At 40.3% G+C, this 27,506-nt stretch overlaps 1 protein-coding gene across 1 annotated transcript; it reads left to right on the top strand.

Annotated features, from left to right (window-relative positions):
* On the top strand, positions 1–27,506 carry snap91a (synaptosome associated protein 91a; the record flags this gene model as incomplete). The annotated part of the gene is made up of 9 exons (XM_083887629.1): positions 1–130; positions 16,233–16,375; positions 19,523–19,598; positions 20,135–20,237; positions 21,123–21,216; positions 21,534–21,645; positions 21,990–22,096; positions 22,186–22,227; positions 27,441–27,506. The coding sequence occupies 9 exons, from the start codon at positions 1–3 to the stop codon at positions 27,504–27,506; spliced, it is 873 nt and encodes a 290-aa protein (XP_083743755.1).

A 27,506-nucleotide genomic window follows, 5' to 3' on the forward strand; every position in this document is an offset into this window, starting at 1 on the left:
ATGTCGGGTCAGACACTGACGGACCGCATCGCCGCGGCACAGTACAGCCTGACGGGATCCGAGGTGGCCCGAGCTGTGTGCAAGGCCACCACACATGAACAGACTGCTCCAAAGAAGAAGCACCTGGAGTGTGAGTCTATCTATCTATCTATCTATCTATCTATCTATCTATCTATCTATCTATCTATCTATCTATCTATCTATCTATCTATCTATCTATCTATCTATCTATATCCACGTGGCCATTCTAGCTAACAATTGCTGGTTCCCACAACATTCTGGAAACGTTACCTTTTGGTTGTGGGAATGTTCCCCGAAGGCCCACCCCGCTTAGGTTCTCCTGTGGTTGATAAGGAAAGTGTTCCTAACGTTCTTCATACGTTAGTTTTTGGTTGCACATTTGGTTCCCAGAACGTTCCCCGGACGTTACTTTGTCACAGCCTATATAGAACGTTCTCTTTGGGTTCCCTCAACGTTTAGGGGACGTTAGGCTCCTACCTAACCCTGTGGGAACCTTCTCTAAACGTAAGTTTTCTCTTTTTGGTTGTAACTAACCTTAGGAGGACCCTCTGCTAATGTTCTTTGAACGTTGTGTGTTAGCAGCGATGCACAAGATAGCATACAAGATGATACCACTTTTCCTTGTCCTGATACCAACATGGCCACCTTGAGTATCTTCTGATACTGATGATAATAGTCTGATCCTATCTATCTATCTATCTATCTATCTATCTATCTATCTATCTATCTATCTATCTATCTATCTATCTATCTATCTAAATCCACGTGGCCATTCTAGCTAACAATTGCTGGTTCCCACAACATTCTGGAAACGTTACCTTTTGGTTGTGGGAATGTTCCCCGAAGGCCCGCCCCGCTTAGGTTCTCCTGTGGTTGATATGGAAAGTGTTCCTAACGTTCTTCATACGTTAGTTTTTGGTTGCACATTTGGTTCCCAGAACGTTCCCCGGACGTTACTTTGTCACAGCCTATATAGAACGTTCTCTTTGGGTTCCCTCAACGTTTAGGGGACGTTAGGCTCCTACCTAACCCTGTGGGAACCTTCTCTAAACGTTAGTTTTCTCTTTTTGGTTGTAACTAACCTTAGGAGGACCCTCGGCTAATGTTCTTTGAACGTTGTGTGTTAGCAGGGATGCACAAGATAGAATACAAGATGATACCACTTTTCCTTGTCCTGATACCAACTTGGCCACCTTGAGTATCTTCTGATACTGATGATAATAGTCTGATCCTATCTATCTATCTATCTATCTATCTATCTATCTATCTATCTATCTATCTATCTATCTATCTATCTATCTATCTATCTATCTATCTATCTAAGTCCACATGGTTATCTTCCTCTTAAAACTCGGCCATTCTAGCTAACAATTTCTGGTTCCCACAACATTCTGGACACGTTACCTTTTGGTTGTGGGAATGTTCCCCGAAGGCCCACCCCCCTTAGGTTATCCTGTTGTTGATATGGAAAGTCTTCCTAACGTTCTTTTTACATTGCACATTTGGTTCCCATAACGTTCCACGGACAGTTACTTTGTCACAACCTCTATTGAACGTTCTCTTTGTGTTCCCTCAACATTTGTTGGACGTTAGGCTCCTTCCTAACCCTGCGGGAACCTTCTCGAAACGTTAGTTTTCTCTTTTTGGTTGTAACTAAGCTTAGGAGAACCCTGGGCTAAACTACCGCTAACGTGTGTGTTAGCAGGGATGCACAGGCTAGCATACAGGATAGCTGATACTAACATGGCCACCTTGCGTATATCTACTGATACTGATAATAGTGTGATCTATCTATCTATCTATCTATCTATCTATCTATCTATCTATCTATCTATCTATCTATCTATCTATCTATCTATCTATCTATCTATCTATCTATCTATCTTTTAAACAACCAAGCTGATACAGCATAAATGAACATATTTTGTACTGATAAAACTTGAATATGCTATCCCTAACTAATTGTATTAGTCCGAATAGGTTCATACTGTCTTCTTCAGGGATGGGGTTGTTTACCTTTGACCTTTCGACTATCAACTGTAGCCTTGCTGATCCGCTGTTCCTTATATAGGTTTTTTGTTGAGGACAGCGGTCGAGCAGTTTTAGTATTAGGGCAAAATAGCTTTAAAATTAGGAATAATTAGTTTTTGTTTTTTTAGCTTTGGAACAATCCTTTTAAATGTGGCTTGGGGCTTGTTTTTACGGTGGTTGCTATCTTGTGAATGACTAGAATGACTCTCCCTAAATAAAGCAGATGCATAAACCTTTAGAGAAGAAGGCGGACATGGCAGAGAAGAGTGGAGAGAGTTTTGATAGAATGTTTACATCCTTTCTGGTCTGTGAAGGCCACTGTAATTTCCTGAGTCCCTGACCTGCTGGGAAAGGGAGGAGTGAGTGGGGGCAAGTCCGTCACAATAGATAGAAGAGTGAAGGCTGTTTGTGTGGGTTTTTTTTTTTGTCAGCATGCAACAGTGTTAAGTGAGCCACATTCTTCTTTGTTGAATTTATTAACGTCACGCTGGTATGATGTCAGGGTATATACGGAGCTGAAGCAGCTATCTCCATCTGGCCTTCACTCCCCACGGTGGAAATGGAAGCCAGAACGGTGTATACTGTTCCAAACCATACCGTGGCAGACTGGTCTGTACTGTACTGTGCTTGGTGGAAACACAGCAACCAACCTGAGGCCGCAAAGACTTAAATTGTCTGATTCTTAGGTTACCAACTGTCTGGAGTCTGGAGATCATCGCCATGCTGCGCCAGTGCTGGTGAATGTGTATTTGAAAAGGTGAAGAATGTTGTTGTTGCTGCAAAATGCACAGGCCTTTTCCTGAACCTTGTGAAATCAGGACAAAGCTCACAGCTCTGCCAACTTTATAACTGGACCCTATCAATGAAAAATTACATTAGGGAAGGAGCTCTTCAGTCAGTTTGTATTATCATATGAGCCGCACTGTACTGATGACTCAGCCACTCCATACATTTCTGTCGGCGCAAAAGGCATCAAGTTCAAGTTGGCAAGTTCTGAGTCTGAGTTTGTGTCCCGAATTAAACTGAATGACAAGCCAGGCTGAACCCAATCACAACAAAGTGGAACGTTTAACCACTTGCCAAAGGGGGTGTCAGCATTTCGTTGATGCAGGAGCACTTGCCCTTCACATCACACAGTTTCCTTTTCATTCATGGTAATAGGACAAACATATTTAAATGACGGATGCAATCATTTTAAATTTAAATAAAAAAAAAAAACCTAAAAAAAAACTGTTGAATTATTAAGAAGTCACATGACAAACCTCTTGATACCAGTAGCTCATGGTGTATGATGACAGGATATATTAGCATTTAAGCAAAAATGAACTGAATTTGGAATTGCTGACTCAGCATTCAGAACTGATTAGCATACTTTTAAAGCAAAAAGCTTTGTTTGACATCCCCACACTTACTCCTGCAAAAATAAATTACACTTAAATTGTCAGTACTTCTCATTACCCATCATTATTCATCATAACCATCACTTATTTCATCAGGTCTCTATGTTTTATAGTCGTTATACTACATGCAAGTTTGTATTACAAATACAGTTTTATTATTAGTCTTTTTTAATCCACATCAAAGATGATCATGCTAATGTTGTCTGTAACAAATTTTTACTTCTGCTTCATAGTTCTGGCTCCATTACTTCTATGCTATTTACATATTTGAATGATTTTAAAATGCTGGACTAATTTGTTCTCCTTTATTGAATTCTCATCTCCTTTCATGTTGTATGAGTTTCTTGCGTTAATGCGTTCAGCTGCTCATCATTCTGGCTGAAGTGTGACAGATCGTTTAAGATGATGAAAATCTCAAGCAGAGTAACATGGCGGTGCATTGGCAAGCATTATTGCCTCACAACTCATCGTGTGTGTACTTACCAGGCTTCCTCACACAGTCCAGTAACATGAAGATCGGGAATTAGGGTAATGAGACACTAAATTGACTGTAGGTGTGAGTGTGACAGTGAATGATTGTTTGTTCCCTGCCTTTCGGCCTATATCAGCTGAGATTACCCTAACCCTAACCCACACAAACCTCGTATGAAGGATACGGAAGTAGAAAAGGGATGGATGATCTCTAGCGTCCTGCTTTTTGGTCAATCTCCCAAGTGAGCTTCATCAATGGAGTCCATTTAAATAAGGCACTCAGTCAATCCGATCATCCAAGTTGAATCAATATCATGCATAAAACATGAAGTAAGCCATGTTTCTGTCACTTTATCAAAATGTGACCAGTAGGAAAAGGTCCATCTGCTTTTGTTCGTAAATTAATTATGTATTATGATAGGATAGGATAGACTTGTTACCCCCTGCTAGTACCACATCTGGGCATTTCTCCACAGATATACGTCCATGGTCTGTGAATATGTTCTCTTGTAGATTGTTCCACCAAGATCCAAATGTGAATTGGTCTGTCACGCAGCTGATGAAGTGGCTTCCAGGGGAATTAGTTCCTCGTGCTGTGACTGTAAAGCCCCAGACAGAGAGAGACAGCAAAACTGAGAGCAGGAAACATTGTGTGGGGGCGCAGGAATAAACAAACATGTCGCTTGTTATGTCACAAACGACACACAAGAAATGTGGGCATTGCAATGATAAAAGATGAAAACTTAGTGGCAGCACAATAACAGGAAAGATGTGTCTTAGGTGTTTTGGCAAGGACATTGAGCCTAAATGATGACGGTGATACTGTTTGGTATCAACCTGACGCCACACCGGCGCCCCACAGGTCCTCAGACACCAGTCTGCTGAGGTCCACCTCAAAATGAGTGACCACACTGACTTTATGGATCAAATGCACATTGTTAAGTTAGTAGTGTATTACAGTAAGCATTTGTGGATCGATGCAGAATTTCATGTTCATCTCACACAGATTGTCTGGAAACTGTGTGTATGTGTGCGTGTGTGCGTGCACGTGCGCAAAAGACATTTATGTACGCCTAATCTAGCTGGTAACATGCCAGAGCAGGACTTTTGTGAGGGGAGCAGTGGAGGAGGCGCAGCTGTCACTCAGCTGCCTAAATGGGCTGAAGTTTTCAATGCATTAGAATAATTGCAGCGAACAAAAAGGACCATTGGTAAGATGATCAGCATTTTATGCTGTGATAAGAGTCAGAGAGAGCTTAATGTGCAAAGCCAAGAGATTTCTCACTTTCCTTTTTGTGCCATAAAGTAAAAGCATTTAGTGCTTTTTACTTGAGGCTGTGATCAGACTTCTTGCAGTGATAAGTGTCTTTTTGTCAATTGTTTTTCTGTAAGTGTTTTTCACTCTGCTCGTGAGCCCTCGATCTGTAGCAGAAAAGCACTCACAATGTCACTAAATGTTGGATGTTGGAGATTTATGCATGTTTTTTTTTGTCTTTTTAACTGATCTACAGTTTGGCTTTGTTCGTATTGAACCAGTGATGACACTCGCTGCCAATCAGTGGCCGTCAGTCTGTTGACTTCACGTATTAGTATCCGCTAAGCTTACTTAGAACCTTGCCAGAGCAGGTACCAAAAAGTACCAGGTATCAGATACTAGCCTTAATGGAAAAGCAAAAAAAAAAAAGAGAAGAGTCAAGCCAAGCCGTTCTGAAACTGTATCATGGAAAAGCTCCATTAATGGGTCTTTGGTGGTGTGATGTGTTTCAGCCTCTCAGTCAGAGCCAAAAACATGTGCCCTCTGTCTGTAGCTTGTAATGTTATCTTCTCAGGCTTAGGAAAATCCATTGCACTGCTCAACAAAACATTCAGTGTGGTGTGCCTAACATTTTTGTAGCCTGCAGGAAGCATCCATGTGTGTGATCATGGCTAGATTTTTTTTTTAATGATGATTAGTAGCACTTTGGAGCAGTGCTATTATCTGTGTCTGGTTTGCATCATGCACAGAAAACAATTGGCTTTGTAAAAGAAGAGTGCAAAGAGTTCCAGTTCATTTCAAGTTCCAATCTGTCAGAGTTCACTGCAGACTTTTAAATCCATGGAGTAATATATCACAGAAGCTGACATACTGAATGTGTCTCACCCTTATAATGTCCCTGAGTGCTTTCACCAGTATGGAAACCTGCAGTCACCAGACATTTTCAGCTTTCTGATACACCTTCCTTCATCCTACTCCAGAAAACCCTTAAGCTTCTCAATAAAAGTATGTAAAAATAAACAAGCTATGTAATGTTTAATTTAATGTTAAATTTCTTCCTAATAGGAGTGCTCTTTGAGTGCTTTATATGATAGTGATCCAACTCTGCATTTCAGGATCTATGGTGATCTGGTAAATTGGTATACCTGGCACGTTGCCTGGTATACAGTATATGCTGCTGGTTGAACACTGTGGCTGCCTGCCGAAATGGCTTTCTTTTGCTTGGGAGTGTTGCATGGTGGGATTGTGTGATGTCAGCAACCACAGCTGTGCGCATCAGATTACAGCGGGAGCATGCTTATAGAATTTATCTGAAGCTACTGCTGCCTTATTGAGTTTGCAGCAGGTGACATTTACGTAAATACAGTATGTCTCTGGAAATATGCACGGATTTTTACTGCAGTATTGATTGTGACAGTTCATTTTAATAAAATCATTTGTTGTAGGTTATCACTGTCATCACAGTCTGGAGTAACCAATCAGAGGCTCGACTTAGACTTCACACTGGCTGGGTGTCTGCACTCTTAGAAATAAGGGTTCCAAAAGGGTCCTTCTACAAGGGCTAAGGTTCTACCTGGAACCATTTGCTTCTGAAAAACCATTTCCCGAAGAAAGGGTTTTATCAAGGGTTCTTGGTAACACTAATGGTTCCAGTAAGAACCATTTTGATCCCGAGAACCCTTTAAAACCCCGTTCCTGAATAAAGGGTTTTAAAAGGGTTCTTGGTGGAACCCTCCAAAAGGGTTCAGTTCTACCTGGAGCCAAAAAGGGTTCTCCTATGAGGACAAGCCGAAGAACCTTATATGGTTCTACTTAGCACTTTTATTTCTAAGAGTGTGCTGCATCTCGCTTGCGTGTCTCACCACACCACCATTATGTTTATGACCATTATTTCTGATTTATCCTTGACAGAAAAGGTTCTGAAGGTCACTTTACTCGGACAAAGAGATATAGAGAAAATCTGATATGATTATAACATAGGGTTTTTCCTGGAGTTGTAGCCTTCACTTTCTCCACATACAGCTGCTTAGATAGTTTTACAATTATAATACTTGTGTTTTTCATGTTTTTAGATTCAGCATAGACACTATAACTACTGTTAAATGTGTCATATTTAGGTAAATATTGCTGGGACAATGTCGGTATCGTTATCAACAGATCTTTTCTCTGTCTGTCATCTGTGAGAAATTGGCTCGATGCCGAAACTTAAAAATAGGCAGTGTGAACACTCTAATCTGTGAAAATAGATGCTGACATTAAAAACATGACAGAATGTGGCAGTGACGCACACGCCACGCATCCAGTGTGAACCAGGGCCTTAGACTGAGGTGAAGGTGTGTGGAAAAACACAGATGCTGATGAATAGAATAATTCAACGCGTAAACACATACATTTGTAAATAGTGAAGTCCAATTATTGGGGTTACATTTTTCATGAAATAAGCAAAATATACAGTATGAACTCAGATATTTTCTGTTGCTATTCAATTAAAACAGTCACATTTTTCTAACTTAGACCACCAGAGCTTACATTTGAACACTGTGTGTGACCAATGGAAACACCATCTTCATTGATAGCAATCGCTGATTTGAGTTTACTGAAATGGAGCATAGACCAGAGAACATGCAGGATCTCAGCGGTTCAGAGGAAGACAACCACAGAACCAGTGTCGCAGAGGGATGTTTTTACCCAAAGACAGGTCCATCCGCTCCTGCCGCGCCAATTAGCCTCCATCTTTGTTTTCTCATGTTGCCCTTATCTCGTCATCTTTCGCATGTGGAGAGAGAGAAGACACATTTGCAGCTTCAATGTTGTGTTTTCTTTAAGCAAACATCTTTCCTCCAATTTCTTACGACGGATATGACATTCATATCGTATCGTCATGGCTGAGCTGCGGTCTGTTTTGTTACAATCATTATCACCAGCTCGGGAGCTGCTCTAAATCTAGTCTCTCTAATAAGCAGGTTTTTTTAACACAGAGATGCGATTAAGCAAAGGATATAACGCTTGCCGTGTATGTGTGTGAGTGTGAGTGTGTGTGTGTGTGTGTGTGTGTGTGTGTGTGTTGCGTGTAGCGTGCTGCCACAACATGAGTCACCATCAATGTGTTACCACTTTGAGAGACAGACAGTATTCTTGAAAAGGGGGGAGTGAGGTGTAGGGAGCTGTAATGAAAGTCTGGAAAGTTATGAATGTTTGTGTATGTATGTTCACAATTCATGTTTTCACCCCTCATTTCAACCCATTCAGCAATTGGGTTGTGAGCCCATAACATTCACGATAATCATTTATTAGTCCCACAACTGAATTTAAAACCAGTTATTTTGTTGTATTTGTGCTGTGGATGATCAGTTCAACCACAGAACAGAGAAAGTGTAATAAGAAAACTCAGTTTGAATTAAGGCATAATATTACTACAATACTGTAACTTTTTCCTACTTGCTCGTATCGGTAGATCTAAGTGTATAAGACAGAGTCTCCCACACTGTCTGTGCTCCTTTTTTCTCACATTCCACTCCAGCTTCACTCCATCTTTACATCACTCTGCTCCTCTCTGTTCTCCCCTCTCGTTTAAATTGGTTCAGTGTTTATCCAGTGCAAAGCTGCAGTCAACAGAGGAATATCAAAGGGATGTTGTTAGTAAGAGGACTCTGCATCCACTGCAGTGCTGAATTCACAGCGTCTTTCCTCAAAAGCCACAAAGTGCCTCTCTAATGTCACACTGTGTAGGAGGTGGTCTGTCCTACGAGCAGTGTGTGTTCAAATTAATGACCTGGAACCAGTAACCCCCATACATCTGCTACTGACTATTATCTACTCAAAAATCTAAGCAGCTGATTCAAAACGACTCGCTTCTCTTTCTTTCTAATGCCACCCACCTCTTTTCTTGCCAATCATCATCTGAAGGTCGTGATGCCCTTCAGCCCTGTACTGTAGCATTGCAATAAACACAGAGGTGCTATAGAGTCAGCTCTGAGCACAGACTGTATATGAAATAATGGATGTATTATACTGTTTTGAAGCCTCCAGATTTGTGATTTAGCTGACAATCCACTTATACTATACTGCATGTGCCATTCTTTATCATCTTTTTTAATTTACATCATGTTCTGAACAAACAGTATAAGGTGCTGACAGTCAAGCCAGACAGTTCTGGTGCTAGTTCCATACTAAATAAGATTCATAATATGTCTAATAGTAAATGTGAATGTACTTTACTTTTAACAGTGCAGGTATCATTTGGTTTTTATGTATTGCCCTTAAGCTACTGTATAAGTAAAATAAATGACTTGCTGCAACCTGAAGTGTAGAGAAAGATACAGCCGCAAACTGTTTTGTCAACATTCAAAAATAGTCTGTATATTATACATATATATACATATATATATATATATATATATATATATATATATATATATATATATATATATGTATATATATATATGTATATTATCAGGCGCTCTAAAGTAAACAGTCCCTGCCAGTTTCACTTGCCGGGCATCGATTCTGCTCAATTGTATAAGGAGAGAAGTTCCCTGGCTGAAGAAGAGGGAGGGAGTGGGATAATGATGGAGAAATCTACGTCAAGAGATGCTCCATCCACGTTCAACACATATACTTTATGCACTTTGTTCTCTATGTTGTGAATAAATAAAATAAAATCCTGCACTTTTAACTTTTCACGGACGTTTTGTTTCCTTCAGTTAGACAGAGGTACCATGTGATTCCCACCCCTACAAAATACAAATATTATTATTGCCTTTTAGTGTGTTGGTGTTCAGGTTCTTAGGTTGTTTATGCATGCTTGGTGGTTTTTCCCTCGATTTTAGTTACACACAGTAGCTATCATTGACCTCCACCAAGGAGGTACATATGTTTTTTCGCTGGAGTTTGTTTGTCTGACCTACATAACTTGAAAAGTCACAAATGGATTTGGATGAAATATTCAGGAAATGTCCGCAATGGGACCATGAAAAAGTGATTAAATTTTGGCCGTGATCCATAGACTATGGCTATCACTGGTTACAACACTCGCTGTCTGACCATAACGTTATAACACTCGTTGTCTGACCCAGGCGTGCCGGCAAGGTGCACATTCTTAGAAATAAAAGTGCTAAGAAGAATCGTATAAGGTTCTTCGGCTTGTCCTCATAGGAGAACCCTTTTTGGCATCAGGTAGAACCTTTTTATAAAGGTGCCACCTGGAACCCTTTTAAAACCCTTAATTCAGGAAAGCAGTTTTAAAGGGTTCTCTGGATCAAAATGGTTCTTACTTGAACCATTAGTGTTACCAAGAACACTTGAAAAACCCTTTCCCAAAGAAATGATGAAGACAGTGATGTCTGTGTCCACCATCACATGGTGTGAGATGCCTGTTATTTGCTTACATGTCACTTCCAACCTCCACAGTGTCTGGATCCCGATCGCTTCCTCTCTGTTTGGCTGCCACACCACATTGGTGCTAGGCTACGCTCGGACACAGTGCATTCTGGGTAATTTGTCTCTACCCCCTCTAGGTTTCTTGGGGGTGAGGGGAGCTATAAATAAACGCAGTGCTTTCATGGTGCATTCACGTGTAGCTCAACAAGGCACCGCTCATGCAGCATGGCTTGCAGCACACACTGCATGTTTTACAGCGATGAAATGCTCAGTGAATAATGCCCACGTCTCCTGTAAAGTCACCAATTCGACAATATGAGAATACATTTGCGGCATATGTTGCATGGAGGGTATTTACCTTGTATAAATTGAGTGGTGGAATCGATGTTGAATCGTGAACAAGCAGTGTTAAACCAGGTGTGACTCAAGTACATCTGGCTTTGTCGACCTTGTCAGTCTGCTGCTGTGGGAGTTTGCGCCTGTGAAAAATGATTTCACAAGAATTTAACTGAATCCTTGATGCCGCTGCAAATATGAGAGTGTGTTGCCAAGGAAACCACCTTGGCCTGTCCCCAGTGGTACAATTGTCAAAATCTGTCCTTAAAAAATGTGAAGAGGATATTGTGTTTGTCATTTGCAGGCTTATGGAGATGTTTTAGTGTCTTGTGATGGATGGATTCTCTCACACAGACTTTTATATCAGTTGCTTGTTATGATGCTAATGAAGACTTTTATGTAAGATTATTGTCTGAGGAAGAATCATGGTGTCACAGTTTTACAACTATAAGGCATTACTTTTCAACACCATACAATAAAATAACGTCATTCTTTAATAATATGTTTTATTGCATTGTCCCTGGAGTGGATTACATGTGAGTGTTAGCTGCAATGCTCCTTTTATAGCAACACATCTTAACTCTATGCTACTACACTGACTCTAAGTGACATGTTTATGTTTCATTAAGCAACTGGTCGGAAATGATTCATCAGCTTGGTTATTACTGAGTGTATTACCTTCACTTGATCATGTGCAACTGCATGGTGATCTTAAAGATGTTGCAGTGAATTTGAATTGTTGGACTCTCCCATATTTCTGTTACTTTGAAATATAATATGGTCATCCAGCACAAGTATGTATTGTACAGGGGTGTGAATGGTATAAGAGCTGGTATTAACATCTTTCCTCATTGGTCTAATCCCATGTGGATAGCACCAACTATGACTGTTCACACCTGTGATTAAAATGTATGCTGGCTGCATCTTTGGTGAACACATAAGATCAGTGTTTGTTGCTATATTTAGCACCTTTTCCGATCCCTGGTAGTGACTTTTATTTTTCAAAAAAAGCGACAAGCGACAAATGGAGCAACTTTCTGGCCAAACCATAGCTACACAGACAGGAATGAGCTGTCTAATCTGAGTCCCTAATCTGTAGTGAAAATAAGAAAAATAAGAAAGGCATTGTGTTGCTTTTAACTTTATCTATTAAATGTACATGTCGGGGCCCATGGTTGGTGTAGTGGTTAGCCTTTGCAGCAAGAGGTCCTGGGTTCCTGGGTTTGAGACCCAATTGGAACAACTTTGGAACAAGTGCCTTTCTGCAAGGAGTTTGCATGTTCTTTCCGTTTGTGTGGGGGTTTTCTCCGGGTTCTCCAGCTTCCTCCCACAGTCCAAAAACATGCGATATTGGGTTTACGTGAATTGGTCACTCTAAATTGACCGTAGGTGTGAGAGTGTGAGTGTATGTCAGCTGAGACAGGCACAGCACCCCCTGCGACCCTCCGGTGGAGGATAAAGCGGTAGATAATGGATGAAATGTACATGTCTGACTGTAAAAGTGTGTGTCTGTGCAGGTGAGAGGCTGATGGAGAGAACAAGAGATAAAAACTGAGATGAGCACACCTGAGTGAAACGCAGCCCTACTCGCGCTGCTGTTACATGAAATAAGATTTAAACCCACAGAAAAAGGAATTATAATCAGTCATAAAACCTCTAAGCCACACTTGCATTCTGGACGGCAATAAACTTTGTCCCTGGCCTAAACCAGTATGGTCCGATACTGTATTCCATAAAAATTGATAGACAAAGAGTCGTCACTTGTTGCAAACAGGGCACATGTAATGATAAAACCACTGATTTGTACAAGACAAAACAGGCATTAGACTGTTGCGTTGCATTGTTGGGTGTGGAAATCTGCTTATATTTCAGCCTTTGCTACAGTACAGTTGGTTTGCATTGATTTCCGTCCACAAAATGACTGTGTGCGTGTGTGTGCTCACTCCACTGTGTATTAAGATATAGACATTGATCTGATACAAAATATACCGAGCATGATTCAATGTGTCGTATGTTGTAACATACAGTCCATGAAATATGGATCCAACTATTTGGAGCATGACTCTTGGTTGTCTCCAGGTCCTCATGAGGCAGAACTTGTTTAGTTTAGGGCTAAGATTTCAATTGTGGTTAAGTTAGGGTTAGGCATTAACAGTTTATGGTTAAGGTTAGTGATAGCGCTTTGATTAGGCTGTTCAACGGAACGGAAGATAAGGCAGTGTCCTAAGAAGAATAGCACCTGTGTATGTGTGTGCATCTCTCTCCTTCTTCTTTTTTTTTTACTCACGCTCCCACATGAATAATTGAAAAGCAACGGGAGGGGGTGTGAGTCAGGAGATCCTGCTGAATTGTTGTTAAGCATCTCAATCTCATCAGAACTGAGATTCTCTGTCTCTGCAAGATTATGATTATTTCCTACTGCACTCGAAATTGGGCTAAGGTGTACAGAATGCCAACAACCCACCATGTTTAGCGCAATACTCTGTCAGCGTACAAGTGTCATACTGATTGCTTTTCAGTGTTGAGACGACAAGGTGTAGCACGAAAGAGGGGAGAGAGAGGGGACGTCAGAGGAAAGAATGAGGCAGCATCGCTAGCAGGTGCCCCAAATATACCATTTATTTCTGAATATAACTGAAAAAGATCACTCCCTAAAAATATTAATATTTGAATATGATTCCCTTATTTGAATGACAAACTGTCGATCATTGTTGTATTATTTTTTGAGGATTAAACAAAAATGTATATCACAATGTTTCTTCCTTGGCCCATATCCTACCCTGCCTCCAGCTTGTAAGAAAATCATCTAATTTGATTTTGCCTTATGTTGTAAACAGACAAATTGTCTGTGGTGGAGGCAACTAAATTAAAATAAAACAAATTGAAGCAATAATCTGTTAATGTGTTGCTTGTTGTACTCATATTAGGACAGTTTAGCACAGTGATGAGGCAGCTGCTCATGTAGATAGTGGATGGCAGTTGTAAGTGGGGTTGGGTTTTTTTTTTTTTTTGGCCAAAGCACAGACCGTCACAGTGGGAACTACAGAAAGAGAGCGTGACAGGCAGAGAGAGAGACTGAGAACGGAGATATGAGATGCGTGGGATGATGCAGGCTGCTGACTCATCACTCTTTAGGGATTATTGCTCATATTTTGTGAGTGCATGTACGTTTGTGTGGACTACCTTACTATAGAATAGGACATGCACAGCAGTCACGATGACACGATGAAAGCAGCATGATTGTTAAAGCGAGGTGACCTTGAACGCCTCTTTCTATTACACATTTGACTTTATTCGTGGGAGATGATGGACGATAACGCATCAAATAGACACATCGCACTGCAATGAAACATTTGTAGCATTTTTTTTTAACTGTAATCATTTCACAATTTAAAATAAAATACGGACTAAATTGAAAATGGCTCTCTTTCGTGTTAAGAATGGACAAATAGATCATCATTTAAGAACTCTATTTAAAGGAATCCAAGAGGTTACAGCAAATAATGAATATAATGAAGGCAAACACATTCAAACTAAATGAGGAAAAACTGCCATGAAATTGTTAGTCAGTCCTACGTGCTGTTTGAGGCAGATTGTTCTGTGTTCCACATAAGATGTTGTCACAACAGTATTAGGATTTTGTTAGGAAACATAACATTCAGTTTGTTCAGTAACCTGAAGCAAACCCTTGCTGTTCTCAATCTCCCTGTCACCGAGTATTCACATCATTATAACAAGTGGCAAATTTGCTCCATGTGTGGAGTGTATACAGGTGTCGGTTGTACTGACATTCAATCTATTTTAAGCCAGAAAGGGAAAATTCAATAGACACCTCTTAGCTGCCTGACACTGTTAATGAATCACAGTACCCAACAATGGCCGCTCTGCATTCAGCGTTGCTCTGCTGAATCAAGCCTTTTAAAATTGATGCCAGTCATGTCTTCTCTCCTCCTCTGTCCATCACTCTGTGTGCATGCCTACTTATCTCATTCTCATCCCTCATTCTATCTGTGCTGACAGGCTCTGAGGTTTGCTAAGGTGAACTGCTCCCTTGTCTGATGCTGAATAGATAGATTTGGAACAGATGGCTCTACCGGTATCTGACAGGAAATTAAACTGCTGCTTGGCCTCCTTAAATGCGTACAAGCAAGGATATTTTCAATTGGTAGTTTGTCCCTTCAGTCAATTTACCTCTTAAACGACTAACATGCAGATATGGCTGCCGTGGTCACTGCAATACTGCGGTTACTCCTTCTCGTCATGTCAACCATAGAATCTAACTCATTATTGCATCACAGCTCAGCAGAAAAAAAAACACATCAGATGCTCTCTCAGGGGAGATGATGAGAGTCCCCTAGCACAGTGGATTACTATGGTAATTAGTGTTTAGAAAGCCAGTCAGCTGTTGTCGGCTCAGTGGACAGGTTGGTTCAGTTTTTGTGTTCACATTATGCAGAAGAATATGGCAAAACATGTTCCCAAACCACTTCTGAATATGATTCTTGTGATCAGGTCTGAAGATGCATTAGGGACACATGTCAACATGCCAGTCAGGAAACTATGATGCGATACAGCCTGTTCGAAACAAATCTTTTCAGACTTAAGACATTTTGCACATGTAAACATAGCTATTGGGCACTTTAAGACTTGTATTTAGTTCACTTTTGATTAGATCACTCGTGAGTGACTTCAGAAATGCCATAATTACAATTCTGAAAAAAGGGGGTCTGCAACCCCTTGTCGCAACTTCACAACTCAGAAGACAATAGGATCAAAGATTTCTATTCACATTACAAACTGAAACGGACCTTTCATGGTATCTGCACAGCCCACAAGGCGGCTTATTATTGGCTTATATTGGTTTATCAAACCAAGAAAAAACACTATGGGGAAAATATAAACCAAAACAACAACTCAACTCGGATCTGAGTCAATTTTACTCATTTCTTTTTGGAACTTGTCATTCTTATTGTCGTTTCGCCCCTGTTGTCTGACACCCGCATGCTGTACAGTATGTTATGAATGAGTATGTGAGAACATACGATTGTGTGTGGGAAGCTACAGATGGATCAGTCTGGGACAATAAAGTTTTCTGAATCTGGAAAAACACCAACCCCTATACAGCTCTATTCAATATAGTCAATTGTTGGGCCTCTATTTTCTCTCTGCCATCTTTAATACTCTCAAAATGTAGAAATACACACAATTCTAAAGTCTGTGGCTGTGTTGGTTCAGTTGAGTGATTCAAAATGCCATCACCATGTACTTGTACTGAATGTCTTCTTTGTTAACATTCAGCATGTGACCTCTTGTTCTTTTTCTTCCTCTGTGCTTATTAGACCTGATCCAGGCAACCCAGGAGACCAGTGTGAATGTGCCGCAGATGGCCGACACGCTGCTGGAGAGGGTCGGCAATGCCAGCTGGGTAGTGGTTTTCAAAGCCCTGATCACTACACACCACCTCATGGTGCATGGAAATGAGGTGAGACTATAACACAGACATACAGTACAAGACCCCATACATGGTTTGGGTTTCAATGTGTGGGGACATTTTAAGGCGGGGAAACAAAATAGGCGTTTTTCTTTCCCAGAGCTGGACACCATATCCCAGCACTGACTGGTTGTAGAGGTAATCTGTCAGAAAAAAAGTAGGGCAGTGCTGGATAGAGCCATGCATGCTCGACTGTCCACAGACGACTCACAGACACCTGCTCACAAACACATACCAGCAAGGGCACAGATTTCCTTCCAGGGAACAAGTACAAGCTTTTATTTTATTCAGGCATGATGTTCTGTGTTTGGAAGTCTGGAGTGGATAAATACCAATATGACTGTTAAAATGTTTAATTTTAATATTATAAAAACACAATTCCATAATTCCATGTATTCCCATGATAACTAGATACTTATAGGGGTTATTATAGTGTCTAATAAGCCCATGGGGGCTGGGCACCATGGTGTTTGACACTTGAATAAACAAATCAATCAATCAATCAAATATAGGGGACATAGTGTATAATATTCAAACAGAATTGTGTAGTGTCCCTTGGGATAATGTTTGTGTAATTCGAGTCTATCGCATCTGTCAAACAAGTGGTGCTATTTTCCTTAAGTTGACATATTACTGTTGGAGGAGAAGAAAGGATCAAACATGGAAGTTACTGCGATTGTAAGTAGAAGTAGTAGAAGTGTTCCATTTCTGAAACAACATCATGATGTTAGTAAAGTCAGTAAAACTTTGACTGGTTAGTCATTGGCTCATGCAATTTTGACGCACGTTCATTCATGTTGCATCTTAGGAGTCTTTGCTTTGACGTCGTATGGCATTTGATCGTGGCTCTCTGGGTTCTTACCTCCTGATCCAGTTGACGTGCTAACTGAAGAAAGGCAAAGGTCCTCTCTCCATTGCATTGTAGATGACACAAAAGACAGGAATGCGGCAAGAAAGAGGAGAAAATATTGCTAATGCAAACTATTCAATAAATGAACGCAAGGCAGAATGTTAAGATGAAAGATACTGTTATTTTATTTGAGTCAATCTTTCCATTCCTACTACTCCCTCCTCTGTGGGGGTTGCCTTTGTCAGCATGCACTGAACAGATATTTAATGATTTGAAGATAATAGCATTAACCTTTGTAGTCGTTACAGCAGGTGTCAAGGGGGGGAAAGGTCAATTGTACTTGCGTTGCCACGGGCCACAGTGGGATATTTTGACACTTCACACATAAACACGCACACACACACAGGTTTGTGCAGCTACTCTGATGAGGACACACCCTTGATTGACTTCCATTCATATGGACAGCCTACCTAAAGTCTCATCCCTAACCTTAACCACAACCAGTTCTTATCTAAATCTAACCTTAACATAACCATACTTCACATCTTACCTTAAACTTTAACCAGAGCCTCAGGAATGAGGACTACCGGTTCTGAAAAAAAGCAAAAAAAAGGCAGTGTTTGCACCAGAAAATACTCACATAATGTACTCATTTTTGTTACCTCTAGTAGGTGTATAATGATGTACCTCAAGAGGTAACAAAAATGAGTACACACAAACACACACACAATTGATTAAGTGATTATGGTCTGGAAACACGAGTTCCAATAGACAGTGTCATGAACTGAACATACATGACACATGAGGTTGTGTGTAACAAGATGATTTAATTCATGTACAGTTTGTATATGTAAGCACTCCATGCCCCATTGTGTGTTCTATTATTGCGTCCCTGGTGAGAATAGATTGAATTCTGACTTGATATCCCTGATTTGAGAGCGAGAGAACGAAGGCGAGAAAGGAAACTGGAGAGGCAGCAGTAGAGTATAACTCACCGGTTCTCAAGGGAGGATATTTATTCCTCATCTCCACTCACTCTGTCTCTTTCTCTCTCTAATAATATTTTGCACTGGGTATTTTGTATTATTGCTGGAAGCTTTTTTATTGCAGGGCCACATTTATCTTTATTATCCATTTACCTTTAATAGGTTCTATTTCAGATTATTCTCCATGTTTCACTGTCATATTCACACCCTCCTACTCATGAGTAGTGTCGCGTTTCTTCTTTAAAGCCTCTTTAATCAGTTCAGACAAAGACTTGTCTCTGTTCCATCCATAAAGAAAAAAGACAACTCCTTTTGAGATAAAGATGTAGAAGAAATCAGACAAATGAGCCTCTAGAACATTTTCAGCACAGTTTGTCCAAAATCATCAAGTGTAACAAATGTTTTTTCTGAGATTTCTGTGTAGATATTTTACATATTTTATGTATAAATTGACATTTCAATGAATTTGCCAAACATCTCTTGGATATGACAGTTTTGGGTGTTACAGATATGGTTGTAAATGATTCTCTACATTAAGCACAAATGGTTGGTGGTTTGGGTCACGATAGTTTGCCGTCTTTAAAATGTGGGTCCTCGCATAGAAAGTTTGGAAAACACTGAGCTACAGTACCCATACTTCCTGAAGGACAGCTCGGACCTTGTAAAGCAACAATGAAACTTCAACAACCGTAATGGCCGCATGAATCTCCAAAAGGTCAATGATAAGTCTGTTATGGGACTCTTAAAGGACTCTACAATACTCACACTGCCTTGAATCTCAATAATTCATTCATTAATAACTTATTAAGCTTTCAAATTTGTTGCAGAACCCTCTCAGTGATTGTTGGAAATCCCCAAATAACTTTCAAAAAGGAGCACACGAACCTTCTTTAAAACCAACTAACACATGTCATATTGTGAGACATTGTGAGAATGTCTTCCAATAAACTAGCAGCAACAGCAACTCCTGTGATATACTGTAAAAGTATACTGAATATACTGACATTTTATGAAACATGTACATGGACCTTGTTGGTAAGAATTGTCTGCAAATAATACCATTCTCATCATGTCTCTACCTGCTGTTAGCAGCTTGTTAGCATATAGCTTAGCATAAACACAAGAAATAGTGATGACAGTTATTCTTTCAACAATTGTACAGTGTCTTAAAAATAAAACCAAACCATTTGTTTACCACTTCTTGCAAGTCTGCAAGCCAATTCACACTCACTTAATCCAATTTAAACCGTAAAATTTTTTAGTTTAGTGCCTGACGGTGTGTTTTTTCGTCCTCTCACACAGAGATTCGTGCAGTTCCTGGCGTCTCGAAACTCCTTGTTCAATCTCAGCAACTTCCTGGATAAAACAGGCTCCCATGGTGGGTGATATCTCTTTACTTCCTGTGTGTGGTGAAGTTGGCAGATTACAGTATATTAGCTAATTCTTCCACTCCTCTATTTTTGTCTTCTGCTTTGCGTCTCTCTAACACTTGAATATAAGCCATAGAATTCTCCTTACCCCTTTTTCCCTCAATTAAACAGCACATAACAAAGTTATGTTGTTTTGAGGCACAGTGTTTTCAGATTTTACACTTTAACAGGATCAAATTGAAACTGATGTGTTTGTCCTGAAACTCAGTGAAGACCTTAAAACAAGCTATGACTTTTATGTATCTAGTTGTCCATCTCATGTACTTGGTGTGACATTGCAAATATCCAATAACAAAATGTTTCAACAAAAACAACAGCCCCTAGACCTGCATTATAACAAACCTGGATATCGAATATTCTAGAGTAAGGGACCCTTAAATCTGTCCAATGCCTACTAATGTGCTGAACTGAGTGGACACTGAAGATCGTGCATTAATCTACATTTGTGTAATGTGTCTGTGTGTGTGTGTGTGTGTTCCCGCAGGCTACGACATGTCCACATTTATCAGACGCTACGGCCGCTATCTCAATGAGAAGGCCTTTGCCTACAGACAGATGTCTTTTGACTTTGGACGAGTCAAGAAAGGGTACTGGATTTCATGTTCTCATGTCGCTGGTCTTCTCTATCATCATTTCAGAATGAAGCTTTTTGACCTTGTGCAGACCTGGTATTAACATCAGTCCTAAGAGATCCCATCACGTTCGAATGGCCCTAACGTGTCCTCAGATCCAAATGAAAGAACACACATTCGGTGGTGGTTTTGAGGTTGCATGTGGCCACATTTCTGCAATCTGTCAGCAGGATAAATGAGAGACTATAGCAGAACTATCTATGCAATTTTTCCTACAAACAGACAACACATCAGTGTGTATTTGAATAAAGGGGCGTTGAAGCATATGTGGTCACAGGAGAATTTTTAATACCAGGTCTGAATTTTGTAATTTGTCTTGTAAAGCGACTTAGTCAATCTAAGGTTAGTACACACTCGTCTCTTACTTGTCCGCCACATTCATTATAATAATAAAACATCCCACAGAAGCTGCGTTAATGTGTGGCATGAGCGTAGTTACCTGTAGTGTGGTATTAAAGCAAATTGCGTGGCTTTACTGACGTGTCCTGACTGCAGAGATGGCTGGGTAATTGCTCCTGGACACAGAGCGACTATGCTTAGCTGGCAGACACAAGATAGCACCAAAGGAAAATAAATGCACACTACAAGAATCAGAGATAACACATGTTAATAGCCACTACATTTGCAAGAGGTGCACTGCAGACATACACTTAGTATTCGTGTCAGACAGGCAGATAATATACGAGTCTGTCCAAGCAAGCACTGAATTTTGTACTGTGGTTAAATCATGCAGCCCAGACAATTATCTAAACCGGGATTTAATATCCAGTTCACAGTGTTAAAATACAATTTTCTTTACTCTTATTCTCTTTAATGTTCTCTGTTCTGCCTCCGTCTCAGAGCTGAGGGAGTAATGAGGACCATGTCGGTGGAGAAGCTGCTGAAAGGAATGCCAACCCTGCAGAGCCAGATTGACGCACTGCTGGATTTCGACGTGAGTGATAATCGCTAATATTTGCTGGGGGATAAACACGGGCACTGGGAAAAAAAGCTGGCAGCTGGGTTTAAGCGAGCTCGGTGTTGTAGTTACATCATCCTTTCACACCTATAACCATTGTCAGTGGAGTAGATTGAAATTTCCTTATTCCTCAGGGTGTAATATAAATGTATTTGTTTGGTATAGCTTCATTAACAGGAACAGGCCAATATGCAGTACCAATGATCGAAGACTAACCTCGTCTTTGCAAACCTGCCTTTGCTGCTTGTACATTTGTGAATGTAAAGCTGTTTTCTGTTTCATCTGTTCCACAGGTTCATCAAAAGGACCTTAACAATGCAGTGATAAACTCCTGCTTTCTTCTACTCTTCAAAGATCTAATCAAGTTATATGCCTGCTACAATGACGGCATCATTAACCTGCTAGGTATAAGAGTCTCTCCTCTCATTTCATCGTCACAATCAATAGTCTTGTGTGTATGGAGTCCAAAACACCAAGTAATTTGTTTGCACTGCACTAAAGAGTAATGGTTCAGCTGAGCTGACTGTAGTATTTTAGCAAATGCTACACAAACAAAAGTAAAAACTGCATTTGTTGGGAGCTATTTTTTAGTTTGGATAATTTGGTGCATGAGTGAGTATTCATAGTAGGAGAACAGCGTATTTAGAATGATCTCAGATTAGGCCACAGTGCCTAGGTTCACAGAAATAAAGAAACACGTTACTGCTGTGATAAGAAAGAGTCCTTTTTCCCCCATTTCTTTTGGCTAGAAAAATTCTTCCAGATGAAGAGAAGCCAGTGTAAAGACGGGCTGGAGATCTACAAGAGATTCCTGACACGGATGACTCGGGTTTCTGAGTTCTTCAAGCTTGCTGAGGTAGACTAAAGTCATTAACTTGAATATCGGCAAAATATTGTGGTGCTTTTTAACTTTTGCGCTTAATTGTCCCGTCTTTTCTTCTACAGCAAGTGGGAATAGACAAAAATGACATACCTGAACTCACTCAGGTAAGACCGAGCATGTTATGATTACAATCAAACAGTTACACAGCGTACACTACGCTCATTGTCACTATGTTCACTTCCAACCTCCATGCATGGTTGTATGGTTATTGATGGCCTCTGTGGCTCCCGTTTCTTTTCATCTCTAGAGATTAGGTTGATCATTCAGACTGAAAGTGTGAGTAGTGAACATTGCACAGAGAAAGCTTTTGTAGAGCAAACTGCTAAGAGAAGGTCAAAATGAGTCAAAATGAGTGGCTGGAGCGTAGTGCAAGTGGGTTTCACACCCAGCAGACAGACTTCAGCCGCTCTGATGAAGTGGGATGATGTTGTGACAGGAAGAGCTGATTGGATAAACTGTGATATGCTGAGCAATGTTGCCAAAGAGGTGGCTGCTCCTGCTGCTTGAGCTACACATAGCTTTAGTTTATTAGTGGTGTAAAGGACCAACAGGCTTATCTTAAAATTCTTCTGCTGTCGTGGTTTCGATAACAGTTTATAACTGATTTTTTTTAATCAAGGCCATTGTAGGTAATGATAATAAACCTAATTTATGTTCCTATTTGGAAAGACTGAAGACTCTTCTGTTGTGGAAACACCTCAGCTGAGCTTGTCCTCTCAGCAGTGTGGATGACTCGCATAAAAAAGCACGCTCTTAAACTCTGGCTTATTATGTCATTTAAAGGGGACATATTATGCAAAATTTAATTTATTATTTATCATTTAAATCCTTACATTTGGGACTCTGGAGGCCCTATCAGTCAGCAAAGTGTGAAAAAAGATTACTTGTTTTTTTGTGGTCCTCCTCAGTCTAAGTACAGGGGATATAACATGCAGTGTTGACTTCCGTGCTCATTGGGACGTCACAATGCGCTAAATTCCTGGAATTCTCGCAGAGCTCCACTTTGTCTGTAAAACACGTGAGAGTGCTGACGAGGGCAGCGGTATGAAAAAACCGGAAGTCCACCAAGTCCGCAAAAAGTTCTATTCTTGGCTCCACAGTGCAGCACAGAGTCCTACAAAAACTTCCAGCCTCAGAGGTAGGGCTGGGCGGTATACCGGTTCATACCGAATACAGTCTTTTTTTCCCGTGACAATATGAATTTTTAATATACCGCCATACCGGTATATTTGATTACACAGCATCCGCGCAGCTGCGGCAGTGCTGCGGCGGTGCTGCGGCAGTGCTGCGGCGCTGCTGTCTGTTTGCGAGTGAGCGCTCTGCATGTAAACGTTTCATTAATGTTTATATATTTTTTTTAATCACTGAACGAAGCCTGTCCTATTTGGGACAAGAGTCAGGATCTTAAATTGCTTGCACAAAATTATTGATCAGCACTCAGCATTTGTTTGTTTGTCATTTAAACCTGTGTGCGCAGAGAGCGCGAGGCATTTTTGGCACGGGGCTGGAGAGAGAGGGAAAGCGAGCGAGTGCGAGAGAGAGTGAGATTAGTTCATTTACTTATTTTTGTGTAGGTAATATGTTGTGTCTCGTTATATTAGTTTGTCCTGTTATTGACGTCATGCTGTCCTCACCTGACAGTCTGGCTGATTGAAAGCCTCCAGATGCAGCGGATGCAAAGCACCCCAGATGCGCGATGCAAAACTATGAGAATATATTCGAATATCTGTGTTTTTTAGAGGGAATATTCGAACATAATTTTTGAGCAATTTTGACAGCCCTAGTAAGCATGTCAATGTCTTTGAATATCAAGAATGCATGAAGTTAAGGTCAGCACCCTTCACATCAGCAGGTAACACAGGGATTTTTTATAAAAGAAGTTTATTTGCACAGTAAAAGTTCTGTAAATTGTCTATCTGCAGTAATTATGTTCTCTACCAGTAGAAAATGCTGTGAACACCTTATTATGCATGAAAAAAAAAAATACCGTCAGATACCGTGAAACCGTTAGAATTTTGAAAAACACTGTGATTTATATTTTTGGTCATACCGCCCAGCCCTACTCAGAGGATTTATCTTTCTAGTAGATTGTAGATATACTCTAGCCTGCTAGAGCCTGCAAATGATCACTTTTCCAAATGCTAACTGCTGTTAGCACCCAGTAGGCTCTGTAGCTGATGTCATTTCCTGTCCCTTAAGTTTCGTTTTACTTTTTTTTTAAAGGCTGACCTTTAATGTGGACCTAAAGAGATACTACTAAACAGAGCGTTCTGAACAGGGCTGTTTTGGCAGGGTAATTGAACTGCTGTGGTGCTTCATCCTTATGGTTTTTTGACCAAAGCATGTCACAGACATGTTCATTAGGACACCAGGGAACTAGGTTAACTTGGAGAAATAGGGTATAATATGTCCCCTTTAAAGGCCTAATGGTATAAAACACAGGATTGTGCTATGCTAAACAGAACATGCTGTTATGTATGACACTTTTATGAGTGTTTGGAAATTGGAGTTTGGATGTTACAGCTTTAGAATCTGTCCATGACGAGCTGTTTTAGTCATAGACGCGTGACATTTTTTTGTGTGGGATATTTGCATTTTTGGGTTTTTTGATATGGTTACCGATGTTACTGATATGGTTAAGACCATTTATGCAACTGCAAATATGAAGCTTACACCGTCAATACACTGGATATGTATTAATGTAGAAGTTGTACGAAACATACGGACAACAGGGCCTCATATGACACGGCTTCATTCAATTGGATTTGGATTTAGGCATGTTTCATTAAATAGAAACAATAAATAAATACAATGCAAGTGAGCCTATTATAACTACGACCATTTGTCCCACTAGTTTATTTTGTGTGTGCAATTTACAGCCAAAGTCTACAGAGCGCAGAGGCTTGTCCTTTAAATTTGACTTACTGCAAGAGTGATAAAAAACATTTGATTTATGCATCCAGGACAGCAAAGATATCCGATATCACAGATGCCTACAACTGCAGTGGATTAATCCTCGTACCACAGCAGCCATTATGGCACAGCAGCACACACAAGGAGGTGTAATATTAACATGACTGTGTGGTATTTGTTATGACATCGCTCATGTACTCTTGCAGTGTCAGTCATATCACATTTTCAAGCCTATACCCGCAGGCACGTGACGCTGGCCTCGCCGGATGACAACTACAACTGTAGTTGTGTGCGGTGACAGAGACGTTAAAGCTGCTCTGTGCCTGTTAAATGCCCCATTTGTTCTTGGTAGTGAGAAAACACTCTGTAAAGTGTCCAGTTGATGAATGGGACATTGAATCAATAGCTTATTTCCCTGGCGGAATTAGCTTTGACCTCTCATAATAAGCCTGCTGCATATTATTGTGCCATCCATGTCAAAGTGATAGCACTAATAGCTGACGCACGCATACATATGCTTGCCGGTAGGCGGGTCTGATGCTTGACGCTGAATTTAGCTTTTGAGGGTTATTGTTGGCTGCATTTTGTAAAAAAAAAAAAAACGGGCTACAGGGAGAACAACCTTGTCCCAGAGCTGTGTTTGGACAGTGCAGTGTTTGAGATTTAAATGCGTAAACGTGATTTTGGGTACATTTGCATAATGTGTTTATAGTTTGGCTTCCGCTTGGAAAGTTTAAAGGTCCCATATTATGCAAAATCAACTTTTGTATATTTTAAATCCTTATATTTGGGACTCTTGAGGTCCTATCAGTCTGCAAAGTGTGAAAAAAGATGACTCACTCATGTTTTTGTGGTCCTCCTCAGTCTAAGTGCAAGATGACACTGGGATGTCACAATGCGGTAAATTCCTGGAATTGTTGTGCTGTTCTGGCAGGGTGATTGAACTGCTGTGGTGCTTCATGCTTATGGTATTCTGACCAAAGCATGTCACAGACATGTTCATTAGGACACCAGGGAACTAGTTTAACTTGGAGAAATAGGGTATAATATGGGACCTTTAACAAAAGGCTTACGTAAGAAAATAATATGCCTGTTTTGGTCTACTTGTTTTTTTTTTTTTAAACTTGTCACTCTCCCCCATCAAAGTCCATAGAGAAAATCTGTGTTTTTTTGGTGTTTTTTTTTGCTGAGACATGGGTGTTTCTGGTTCATTTTAAAGTTTATATCACAAAGGTAAATCCATGGACAATTTCAAACACTGAACTCACAAAACAACATATTTGAATGTTCAAATGGAGGCAGCAGTGGATCAAGAACTCCCATTTGCCATAAAGTATAAACGCTCATTTTCTCTGTGGACTTTAGTGTGGGGAGTGAGTGGTATACAATGCAAGAACAATAACAGCAAATATTATATTTCCAAGACATCATAGACCGAAGCAGGGCATGGGTTTTAATAGGTGAGTCTCTTAATAAAATAATTCTGTCACTGAAAGCGAGCCTCCTTGTCTCAGGCTGGTTCAGAACCTCATGCAACCACACTTCAGAAAATCTAAACTATGTCTTTTAATGCACGTTGTAGGTGACAATGTGTAATTTATCCCGGTTAAACATACACAGCTGCATGAGTATGTCTGTAATTTGAATTTCCTGTGCGACAAATTATATTTTACAAACAAAACCAAGCCAACGAGTTGTTATTAATTGACACAGTGGTTGAAAAGATGTGGCGAAATTGCTGTTTTTATGTCTGAATCCAGTGGAATGAATTGTGTGTGTCCAGTGGGCATGGGAACTGGTCAAGGCTTTTCTCTGAACATGTTTATTGATCTAGCATATCAAAAGGATTAATCGTGCGAAAGATGTTGCACTTAGTGTTGGGTGGAATTTCGTGGTATAGTTTTATTGGTGTGAGTTTCAGCTCAAGCATGGTGAGTTGTTTTTTTTTTGTTTTGTTTTTTTGGCACTGGAGAAACTTAATTAATTCCTGTAAAGGACACTTCAGTTGACATCCATTTTGTGTGCAATCATGCAGTGAACCTTTTGAAATTCATATTTGCAATATTACTGGGAAGTTGGCTGTAATTGCTGACTCCATTTAAATTGAAATATCCATTTGGCACTGAGGAGCCTTTGCACCATAAGCAAACAGTATGCTTATGTCATTCACACCATATTTTTTTCTGTTCCTACAATAAGAGGAGGCCTAGACTAATAAGCAGCACCTGTCTCGGTCTCATCTACTCAATAGTGACTCTATAAACATCTCTTCACCAAGAATTTAAACAGTGTGATCTCATGTTTCTTAAGGTGCTGCTGTGTAATGCAGAAACTATAAATGTCTTATCATAATCATACTTTTCTATTATCTGTCTTCCACTATGGTACTCTTGGGTGTGATCAGGCCCCAGAAAGTCTTCTGGAGTCCCTGGAGACCCACCTCAACACTCTGGAGGGGAAGAAACCGTAA

The sequence above is a fragment of the Microchirus variegatus genome, assembly GCF_963457635.1.
Source record: "Microchirus variegatus genome assembly, chromosome: 1".
Taxonomy (NCBI): domain Eukaryota; kingdom Metazoa; phylum Chordata; class Actinopteri; order Pleuronectiformes; family Soleidae; genus Microchirus; species Microchirus variegatus.